At 40.7% G+C, this 12,434-nt stretch overlaps 1 protein-coding gene across 1 annotated transcript in view; it reads left to right on the forward strand.

Annotated features, from left to right (window-relative positions):
• bckdhb (branched chain keto acid dehydrogenase E1 subunit beta) overlaps positions 1 to 12,434 on the forward strand; it is a 58,508-nt gene that overhangs the window by 13,660 nt on the left and 32,414 nt on the right. The window contains exons 7-8 of the mRNA XM_083918902.1: positions 3,602 to 3,699; positions 6,026 to 6,136. Of these exons, the coding sequence (XP_083775028.1) occupies positions 3,602 to 3,699; positions 6,026 to 6,136 (209 nt within the window). The remainder of the gene's footprint in view (positions 1 to 3,601; positions 3,700 to 6,025; positions 6,137 to 12,434) is intronic.

Consider the following 12,434-nt stretch of genomic DNA (forward strand, 5'->3'; position numbering starts at 1 on the left):
TAATTAATTCAAACTGCATCTTAACTGCACGCCAGCAGTATAGTCCTATATTAGTATAGCCTATCCACACCTAACTACAACTAGGCTTTATACAGTGGGAAATACTTTTCCCGCCAATTATTTTATAGTTAATGTGTTTGTTTTTTCTGTCGACTCAGCTGTTTTTCATGGCGTCATGGAGAGTCGCTGATTCGTGGGTCGGAAAAACTTCTTCGTTCTACTCACGGGTGATAGGTGGCGTAGAAATACGCACCCAAATCATTTTTCTATAAATACCCACGTTTGCCACCGCACATTTTACCGCACATTTTACCGCACATTTTACCGCACATTTTGCCGCACATTTTGCCGAAGCACGCTTTATAAATAAGGCCCCAGGCCTTTAGATCTATAGGCCACTGATGATGAATAATGTGGTAGTGTATAGTTACAATGCTCCTTTCCACTGTTATGAAACAGCAACTGTAGCCATAGAATATATCTGCAAAATATTAAAGCGGAGACTTTATGCAAGCATGTTATTGATGTCTTTAATACCTCACAGCTGCGGTGGACTAAAATTCGGTTAAAGCTGTGGAGGATTAAGTGGCTGTGAAATAACTGACTGATCTGATTGGTTTAATAAGGATCATGTGTGTTGGAAAATGTATAGCACTGTTTCAGAGCGACTTGTTGTTCTTGGCGGTGTGTCTGTTAATATTAACATGTGTTTTTTTTCCAAAAAAAACAACTAAGCAGAATCAAAAACTTTGTTTCTGCTTAGTTGTTTGTTTTTTGTCTTTTCAATTCTTTGTGTTTTGAGAGCTCATCCATCTGACACAAGATTTAGAACTGGTAGCATCACAGGACATTGCAGATTTCCTAAAGGGGCAGAGCCAGCCAGCTCTCGTGCCATGTCCACATGCCTCTAATGATCTCTGCAAGGATTATGAAGTCATGTTTTTAATTGCAGCCGCCTCTCTTTTCTCATGCAAAAGAGGATAAAAAAACACATTTTTCTCATCAAGGCCATACCGTTTTGTAGGGCCTGAGATTTCACTTATTAAACCATAACCTAGTTTTCATAATTCAATTTTAACATTCTACAAAATGCTATTATTCCACTCTAAGGGCCTATTTTCTGTCTCGTCTGGAAGCCTAAACCAGAAGTTGCGTATGATTCACTCAATCCCTTTATGTTGTTTTAATATAGTGAGTCGTCGGGATGGGTAATTTTTCTTTCCTTTAGGGCAGCCCAAAGGCTTGAAAGGATTCCAGAAGTCATTCAAGGTTTCCAAAATGGTCTCACACTCAGCGTCTCCCCAGAGTATAATTACTCTCCCTAATTGTGAATTTGACTTCATGCATTGCCATGTAGGAATGCTCTCAGTAGTTTGGTTGAAAGTCCTCTCACACTTTAAGATCATGTTATCCAGCTCAAGCGATGATGATAAATGAGATTCCAAGATAGTTAAAATTCTGTGTGTAGTGATAATATGTTGCCTCTAGCAGTGTAAATATTGTTAATAAGATGCATGTTTTAAAAGTGATGGCAGTTTGTTTTTGCATTATAATGATTTCCATGACCATGCTTCAGTTTTCCAAGGCATTAAGTATTATTCAAACCATGTACTTACATTCACTTTGTCTTGGACTTTGGTTCAAAGAGGGGCTGGCTGTGAGGCCCCCCTTGGACCGATGCCCCGTTTATGTGGCCCCTTTTCTGATTGATATCCCATCCCACCAACGTTTTGTTGTCAGGATTAATCGGGGTTATGGGCTTGTAGCTGGCAAGAGATTTAATTCAGTAATGCATCGGATTGTGCTGATAAAAGCTCACTCTAGTGAGATGAGGTTCTTGAAAAAAAGCATGAAAAAGCATTTGAAATGAACCAAATAAAATGTAGGAATTGTGTTCTGTCATTTCACCAACTTGTCATCTAGTCTATCATTTAAGGTCCAGTCATTTCGGGATCTGAATATGTTACATGAAAACCACAGGGTACATAGTGTTCAGAATCACCCTGTGTTTATTTTGTATGTGAGCCTGCATGTAAAGTGTTTGCACCATAGACTGTATATAAAGATGGACGACCCATCTCCACATCCTCCCACTGTACAAAAGTAAAGCCAAAATATCCTGGATACGGGCGCTGTGTTGTAATTTTGTGCAGTAGTGATCGCTCAGTATCGATGTCCTGCCCATACATCCGCTTGACCAGTTGTGAGTCTATAGGTAATTACACATCTGAGCGGGCAAAAATTACATCTGGAGTTCCCCAAGGCTCTATTCTGGGGCCCTTTCTGTTCAAAATCTACATGCTTCCACTGTCTCAGATCATGAAAAACAACAAAATATGTTACCATAGCTATGCAGATGTCACAGAAATCTACATAACTATATCACCAGGCGACTATAATCCAATTCAAACACTTTGTAGATGCATTGAGCAAATGAACAATTAGATGGATCAGAATTTTTGCCAATTAAACAAAGAAAAAACTGAAATGATTGTTTTTGGAGCCAAGGTTGAAAGTTAGCACCCAGCTTCAAACAGAAATGCTTAATACCACGAACCAAGCCAGAAACTTAGGTGTAGTCATGGACTCAGACCTAAACTTCAACAGCTACATTAAAACAATTACACAGTCAGCCTACTATCACCTAAAGAATATATCAAGGATTAAAGGACTAAGAAAAACTTGTCCTTGCATTTATGTTCAGCAGGCTCGACTACTGTAACAGAGTCTTTACAGGTCTCCCTAAAAAGTCCATCAGACATCTGTAGTTAATTCAGAATGCTGCTGCTCCAGTCCTCACTAAGACCAAAAAGTTGATCATATCACTCCAGTCCTCAGATCTTTACACTGGCTTCCTGTCTGTGAAATTATTGATGTCAAAATACTTCTGTTGGTTTACAAAGCACTGAATGGTTTAGGACCAAAATACATTTCAATTTCAATTTTATTTATAGTGCCAAATCATAAAAGGAAGTTATCTCAGGACACTTTACAGAGTAGGCATAGACCACACTCTTCTGCTCAGCTACGGACCATCCAGACCTCTCAGATCCTCTGGGACAGGTCTGCTCTGTGTCCCCAGAGTCAGAAATAAACTTGGAGAGGCATCGTTCAGTTTTATGCTCCATATATCTGAAACAAACTTCCAGAAAACTGCAGGACTGCTGCATCTTTTAAATAAAGACTGAAGATGTTTCTCACCTGTAATTGACAACTGGAATTTATTTTTCAAAAATGTCCCGATCTTTTAATAATTTTCTTTGAATGTCACTTTATAGATTTATTTATATGCCATTCTTTATGCAACTTAATATTATGTATATTTCCAGTGTTTAAATGTTTCATGTAAAGCACTTTGAATTGCCTGGTTGTTAAATTGTGCTATATAAATATAGTGCTCTGCCTAGATCACAGCTGTCAATCATAATGTTTCACCTCATTTTTATAGCATCAAATATCTAATTAAAACCAAACTTATCAGAAATGAATACTTAAACAAACATCAGTGTGATTAAGAATTACCTAAATGTCTTAAAATGATCGTGTGTGTGTGTGTGCGTGCGTGCGTGCGTGTGTGCGTGTGTGTGTGTGTGTCCCTCAGTGGAGCAGGTTCCCGTGGAGCCCTACACCATCCCACTCTCGCAGGCCGAGGTCCTACAGGAAGGAAGTGATGTCACTCTAGTTGCCTGGGGGACGCAGGTAGGCGTTCATGACTGACAGAGTCAGTGGGTGACCTCGGTTTTAAGTTATCATTCATCATTTTCCTTGGCCACAAGAAAAAAGGAATGTGTTCTTATTTCCACTAAATGATGTTTAAAGCCACAGAGGCGAGCAGTGGATTATCTTTAAGTCCATCACAAGCTCCCTCTGTCCCAGCGGGGTCTCTCAGCCAGCAGTCTGTGGCCATATCTGCCCAGACATCTCCACATCATCAAGGTTGTTCTTGGCTCCCCGTGTGTTAACACTGCATGTCTGCAGGACACTTTTCCATTGTTGCCTTTCTTTTCATTAAAGAGATTTTATTTTCTGCAGCTCTGTATCAAGGTGTCTGTAACTCACCGGGAGTCGTCCTCGACTTTTGATTGTACCAGGCCACTTCAATGGGCTTAACCAGACCGTAATGTACCACGAGTCCCGGAGGGGGGTCGGAGGGCATTGAAGGAAAACTTCTCTATCAAAGCCATAATTACTGGTGAAGGGTGGACAGAAAATAGCGGAGATCCAGTGAAGTAGTGGAAAGCATGGCTCTCCTTATTGAAATGCCACTCTTCTTTCCCACCTCATTTCTCCCCTGATTTGTCAAGCATGTGCAGATGAGAATAAAGAAAACAACTTTCACAGTGTAGAGAAAGGATGAGTGCCAAATCCTCAGTTTCTGATCACCCAAAACAGAGGACGTTTTTGCCCTGAGTCTTAACTGTCCCTCTGTTAATGTTTTTTTTTTTCTCAGTAAGATCCTCTTTATATGCTGAGAATAATGTGATGGCACATCATTTCCTAACAAATGTTTATGGTTACACGGCCTGTATCTTTTCAAAGTTGCTTAACTGTTGACAAACTTTCTAGTTGTGATGATTCAGATTTATCACAGCGATTCTTAGAAACAGCCAGTAGTGCCTGCCAGTAAACAGGGACTCAGGGCGTGATCACACTATCCTTTTGGCCGCGGCCCAAACCGGTTTTTCAGCTAAAGTCTAGTACCTTTAAGTAGTGTGAGCGCACCCGCTCTGCGCTCAACTGGGGCCAGCTGGGCCGCCACGGCCCGCTTGAAAGAGGTGGGCTTTAGCGGAGCCGTTTGCACATGTACGAGCACGAGCGTGCGAACGTGTACGAGCACGAGCACGAGCCCTACGGCAGTAGCGTTATGTCCGCCTGTTCGGACATGTAAATAGAAGGACGGACCATGCGCGGATATTTAACAACAACAACAATGGTGGTGAAAGGTTCACGTTGGTGTGATGCGGAGGTGGAGTGTTTACTGCAGATTTGGTCGGATGAAAATATTCAAAAACAGTCGACAAGACGCACAAAAACTCCGAGGTCTGTGGAAAGATTTGTAAACAAAGCCACACACACGCGATCAATGCGTGTGACGTGTTACGGCTTGAAGGCGTATGGACAGCAAGAAGTATTGGCCGAGGCCCAGGTAGTGTGAGTACAAACGGGGCTGGGGCGCGGGGGGGAGAGGGAGGGGGGACAAGTACCCTAAAGTCCGGGTCTCGGTCCGGGAGGATAGTGTGAGCGCGCCCTCAGTCAACTCAAGTACTTTTATGATACAAGTGATGAATTAATGGGAATCACATTTTGAGGTTTAAATAGCCTAGGCATTTTCAACTTTCTGTTTATTAGTCATTTATCACCGAGAGGGTATGCATAAAAACCAAATCTTTATTAATTCTCTTTTTTACCTCCTACGCACCAGCAGAGCATTTAAAAAGTAGCTATTGTGAGTGTTTAGTTACAAAGTACTAGTTTGAACAGTAAGTTTTATGTTTTCTTACATATAAAGTTAAAGTGTAATATACATACACTATATATATGTTAGGGTAGTGAACCAATTCTTATAAGCTACACATTATGAGGGAAAAGGCATATGCTTTTGTTTAGTCAAAGTACTCAAGTAATTTTAATCAAGTTTATGATACTTATTATATCTCAATATTTTAAGTGTATTTCAGTCTAAATACTGCACAGTTGATATTGAGAGCAAGTTTGCAGCATTTCATTGATACATTTATAGGATTTGTACTACAAAATTGCCTTTTGGGAATGTTGCAACATCTTTTCAATCATAACTAGGCTGCTTGAGCTCTAATAAATATTGCACCTCTGAAGCATCTGGATTTAATATGAGTGTACGCTTACTGCCAATAACCCTAGACTTTTTAGTGTAAGTTAGAATTGAAAGACATATGAACAACAAATGTACGACAGGGTTGGTGCTGCAGTGGACATGATTTCCTAGCCAAACTGTAAACTGCATTATCTAATTACATTTAAAGCCATTGTTCCTTTTCCTATTTAGATCCATGTGATGAGGGAGGTGGCCAACATGGCTCAAGAGAAACTAGGTGTGTCCTGCGAGCTCATCGATCTGCAGACCATCCTGCCCTGGGATACTGAAACTGTTTGTAAGGTAAGAGAAACACACATACATTCACAAATGCAGCAGTCTGAGCTGAAAATCTCAAAACTGTGAACGGCATTAATTAAAGGAACCAGATATTGCAGTTGACTGATATGTTTTCCGATATGTGCTTATATAAAAACCTTTTTTACAGTTCATATAATGCAGGTTAGAAGACATTAGAAATGGTGGCGCATAGGTGATCACCATACTGTGCATAATGTTTATTTAGCGTATATTATTTTTCTTCTTTTTTTCTCAATTATTATTGCTAGAATTGGTTACAGTCTAGAAAACCAGCCTTCTGAGTACCACAAAACGCATAGAAAATGGCGATTTCCACTCCAACTCAAAAAATCAATATTGGTTGCCATAGTGGTAATCGGTGATTTCCTTCTCATTTGTTTTTAACCAATATTCTAAAAATATATTTTTTACCATAGTCTGTTTATATCTCTATTTTCATTTGTGAGGATTAAACTACAATAAATCATTTAAATCATCCGTAACATAATAATGATGCCACTGAAGAGTTCATTGGAATAACCCTCCTAGTGTAGATGTGTTTATTGTGGTGCACAGGTAATGTTCCTCTGGACTGTGTGGTTCTCTTGGTGCTTGAAAAACAGGATTCCTTCCATAGCTAGTAAGACATGACTACTAGCTTGTGTTTGCCACAGATTCATGCAGGATATGGCTCTCAACAATATAACATATTTAATTTGGAAGGGCTTCGATATGCTTTCCATTGGTTATTCTATCACCAGATACATATTAATTTTGCATATTTATTGTCCAATTGTCAAACTCCTCTGGTGAACCATACAACTCTGTCAGTGAGCACCATGCTGCTGCTACTGCCAAGCACATCTTATAACCAACAGTTAAAGCACAGGATGAAATTGCAATAGGAGGGTAGTAATTTCACAGAGAGTCAATTGAAACTGATGGCAGAGACTGTAGCGCTGCCACGGAAGGACTTGTAACTCCAAGTGAGCAGTAGTCCGTTAAGAGGGAACTTCTCAAGTGAATGTGGTATTTCTTTTTGTGTGTGTGTGTGTTTTGGGGGGAGGGGGTGTTCCCCATTAAAACCACTGCCATGAAATTGAATAGAGTGTTTATGTGCTGCCTAGTGGGCCTAATGCCAGGCCTGCCACCTCGGGCTTGTCAACAACATCTCTCCTTGTCATTTCCTCCAACCAAATGCCCTCTTGAATGTCTGTCGATGTCAAACCCATAAACCAATTTCCCCACAATCCGGCAAGAGTACACACACGCATATCCTGTTCGCTCTTTCATATTTGGCAGTTCAGTCATTGTTGCATTACACTGATTCACTGGTGTCCCTATTGTTTTTTCTTCTCCATTGAGACCCTTTTTTCCTGGTGTGTTCTGCTGACTGAGCACAAGAGGAACCTTTTTTTGTCAAGTATTATCAAATCTCAGTGAAGTCAAGTAATTAATTCCAGACTAAATCATGATTCTTTTCATCAAGACTAATGCATATTGCATAGGACTGCACTTTTAAGGGTCTTTATTTTCTCTCTTCTCTTTTAAATCATTTTGAATTTTTATTGATGTATAGATATGCATTAGTCAGAATGAATTAAATGTGAATGCTTCAGTGCTGTCAAGCTTACAAAAGACTTTAATATAAATGAAAGGTTATGGAATCAACACAGGTTTATTGCACAAAGATCAATGCAACATCCTGCATAAAAGGTGCTGAAGGCTTAATGCTAAGATAACCTCTGGTGACAAAAGATAGACATATCTGTGGTTAGAGCAGTTGCCCCATGTAAAGAGGCTGAAGGTCCTCGAGGCAGCGGCCCCAGGTCCGAGCTTTTGCAGCCCTTTGCTGCATGCCCCCCCCCCGTTCCTCCAACCTCGCCCCATTTCCTGTGTGACCTATCTAATAAAAATATATTATGTTTAGGACTGTATGTTGGACGAACCATATTAAAGTTGTCACCTTGGTCTCTGGGAAATTGCGATGGCTATTTTTTAGGATTTTCTGACCATTTCATTGATTAATGAGAAAAATAGTGAGTGTTATCAACATCATTCATACAGTGTAATTCTGACTTAAGCTGCTGTATATTTTACTTAAAAATTCTAAAGCTTCTGTCATTGACAAAAAATTGTACTCATTATTATTATTATTATTATTATTATTATTATTATTATTATTATTATTATTATTATTATTATTATTATTATTATTATTACTACTGTATGAGCCCCTGTCTCAAGGATGTTCTCCAAAATGGAGAGGAACAGCGAATGCATTGAGTGTCTGCATATTCAGAAGTGTTAACATTTGCCTGTGCTACAGTCCTTTGCAGCCATGCACATGCCGAAAGTATAATGCATGAAATGAGAAACAGAGTTCAGTGTGTCCTCAGTAACCCTGCACAGTGGTGCCCTAACTACTGGGTGCTGCACAGATGCTCTGGGCTGGCAGGACATTTAGATGGTTCTGTGGCTGCAGCTCTGCTAATGCTCAGACATCAAGAGTTTTGTTACACAGCAACCCACCTATGCTGAGGTAGTTTAACAGGAATATCTATATACTGCACTATTTTTAGGACTGCAGGTTATGATTATTTCCATTACAGATTTATCTGTTATTTATTTTTATAATGAATCAATTAATTGTTAAGTCCATAACATTTCAGAAAATGGAGAAAAGGTCACTTTGCAAGTTCAGAGTGTCAAAGGTGATGTATTCAAATTTCTTGATTTGTCTGAACAGATATTTAAGACAGAAACTTAGGAAATCCTCACAGAAGCAGGAAAAAGCGAATGTTAAGGATTAGAGGTTAAATATGAACATTAGTCAACCCTTATTATGAGACAGGAAGTAATAGTCATAGCCGTGTGGCTTGTCTATCAGTCCTTATACTCACATAATATCCTGTCAGGTTCTTCGAAGAGGTTTTTTCTGGCAGTGAAAGCTGAAGTTGTTAACGTTCTATGAAAAATGTTTTACTTTTTATAATTTGCTAACAGCACAATAAGACAGACGATCTCTGAAAAAGTCCAGTACCTTCACCTGTTCCTGTCTGCTCCTAATGGTACCTGCTCCTGTATCTGCTAGTTTCCACCACGTCCAACCTACAACAACCACTCAGAGCCCAGGAGTCTCTGACACAGTGTCAATGAGTGCCCGTGAACTCCTGTCAAACTGTTACTGCTGCATATTTTCACGCATAAAATATTTTCAGAAAACATCTTTGTGTACTGTTTAGTTGTAAAATGAGCAGTCATTCATGCAGCTTTAGAGACTCCTGCAGATGCCCTAAGGAGTACAGAAAGAGGTAGAGCTACATTATTTTTTCTCATTGTGTATAATACAACCCCTGCTTTTTCAAACACAATTTCTTGAGAAGAAATGTCTTCTTAAATTTGTGCAAATACAGTATTTTTAGATGCCATCATGGCCTCTGTATCCCTAGATACTAAAGGAAAAAGCTTGGACAAAAAGACTGACCAGTTACCTGATAATTGATGAATGTTCAGTATTATTCGTGTGTATGTGTTTAGTGGTGAGCTGATTTATATGTAGCAAGAGTTGTTTTTGAGCCTGCGTAACAACATAAATAAAGATTGATGTCTTTCAGCATGAGAGGCATTAAGGCAATGCTCTGAACATGCCATCTTTCTATTTCCTGAAGGATCCATTCTGGCAGTCACCAGCTATACTTGGATATAAATATATTCAACCCTCTGGTTGACAAAGGGAATCATGGGCAGAAATTGCTGTAAACATAGAGAAAAAGTGAGTGTATTTTATATTGACCCGCTGTCTAGAGCGGTCCAGTAAATGTAATCGTTGTTCTTTATGGGATGAACAAAATGGCTGGTTTACCTCTGCCAGACCAATGGCTCAGATGATATGCTTTGGAAAGTCTCCCTGTTGTGCTTAGATGGAGTGCGTGTGGAGATTTAGTTGTGTAAAGATGCTCATGATAGGGTACATACTGCATAAGAGTGCTTTTAATTCCTCACTGTTCTGCTTCACTCCCTGTTGTTTAATAGCTTTTATTGTTATTGTGATGGCCAGAAAGGCAACATTTCTGTCTGTTTTTTCTTGTATCCATGATTGTTTGACTTGGCTTTGACTTGGCCAGTCAGCAGTATAAAAAATATCTGCTCTCATTATTGTATCACTCAATTATTGCTGATTCAGCCTCATTCTCAGGTTTTCCAGATTCCAGATCCGGCCAGTAAAGTATCAGTGTCTTGCCAGGAGCAGTCCATGATACATTCATTGGTTCTAACCATTATTGGAGATGGCATTTCCTACAGCACCACACACAAGTCTCGTTGGGCAGCAGCTCGTGCACCTCGACAAAAACCTCTTATTTTCCCCTCAGTGGTTCTTCAGTTACCATACATTCTCGACTGTGACTGCTCAGTCCACTATCAAGCACATCGCCTTTCTAAACAGGCCTGTCCAAGACAAACCTGCTAGCATCAATTGCCAGATGTGAACAAGATAAAGTTGCCATACTTGGGGAAGCCCCAGAGAAGGGCTCCAGATTCCTTGTGCACTTGTGATCCATAAAAGTAAATCATGTCAAATTATGCTTTTTTCAAATATACCAGAGGGTGGTGGATGAATTGAATCATTCTCACCTTTAGTTCGAACACATTTGAACCACCCATCCATCCATCTTCAACCGCTTGTCGTTATCGGGGTCGTGGGGGGCTGGAGCCGATCCCAGCTGACATTGGGCGTGAGGTGGGGTACACCCTGGACAGGACGCCAGTTTATCACAGGGCACATAGAGACAAACAGAGAGAGACAACCATTCACACTCACATTCACACCTACGGGCAATTTAGAGTCATCAATTAACCTAAGACCTGCATGTCTTTGGACTGTGGGAGGAAGCCGGAGAACCCGGAGAGAAAACCCACGCAGACACAGTGAGAACAGGCAAACTCCACACAGAAGGGCCCCAGCCGGGATTTGAACCAGGAACCATATTGCTGTGTGGTGACAGAGCTAACCACCATACCACGTGCCACATTTGAACCAACAATTAATTCAAATTAATTTTAAAGCAACACATTTAATGTAATGCTTATACGAGCTCCTGAGAAGGGTCCCGGGGATGAATGTGGAAAAGTAGGCAGACAGACGAGGTTGTATAGTTGATGTCCCTTCACTCATTCCTGATGCCTCTGCTGCCTCACTTGGTGAGAATTTGTTGTTTGGTAATTTTGCCATCTATAGTGTTCTCACATACTTTGGTGTCGTGATTATCCAGTCAGCATGCCATTGATCACTAGTGTCCTCCTTTTATCTTTATTTATTAGCATAGTTCACTGATGGTTCAGTAAGGCAGTGTAACGCCCTCTGCTGGAACACAGAACAAACTACTTAAAATGGTCTGCTGTGCTCATAAACTGTACATTTTGAATTTGAAATGAAGGTTCTCAAATTTTGTTTCAAAAAGGGTGACCCAGATCCATTAGATCAATGTTTTGCAGCAAGCTATAAACCAGAGATGAGAACCTGAGACTTGTATATGTTGATATCCTGACTTAAGTTTAGATATTAAATATTACAAATGTTCAACATTGCCAGTGTTGACATTACAAGTGTGTATGTGTGTGTGTGTGTGTGTGTAACATGATCCAGTGTCTTTGAGGGTTGATGTTAGCTAACGTCACCCAGATACAATCTGCTCCCTCACAACTCCGTAGCTAGCTTACGTTAGCCTCATAACAGTTACTAATTTATTGCCAAATTGCCAAAGTAAAACGTTGGCATTTTGATCTCATCTCATCTTCAGCCACTTATCTGGGGTCGAATCGCGGGGGCAACAGCTTTAGCAGGGGACCCCAAACTTCCCTTTCCCGAGCCACATTAACCAGCTCCAACTAGGGGAACCCAAGGCATTCCCAGGCCAGTGTGGAGATATAATCGCTCCACCTAGTCCTGGGTCTTCCCCAAGGTCTCCTCCCAACTGGACGTGCCTGGAACACCTCCCTAGGGAGGTGCCCAGGGGGGCATCCTTACTTGATGCCCGAACCACCTCAACTGGCTCCTTTCAACACAAAGGAGCAGCAGCTCTACTCCGAGTTCCTCACGGATGGCTGAACTTCTCACCCTATCTCTAAGGGATACTCCAGCCATCCTGAGGAAACCCATTTCGGCCGCTTGTACCAGCGACCTCGTTCTTTCGGTCATGACCAGGCTTTCATGACCATAGGTGAGGGTAGGAACGAAGATTGACCGGTAGATCGAGAGCTTTGCCTTCTGGCTCAGCTCTCTGTTCGTCACAACGGTGCG

This window comes from Echiichthys vipera, assembly GCF_963691815.1.
Source record: "Echiichthys vipera genome assembly, chromosome: 8".
Lineage (NCBI taxonomy): Eukaryota > Metazoa > Chordata > Actinopteri > Perciformes > Trachinidae > Echiichthys > Echiichthys vipera.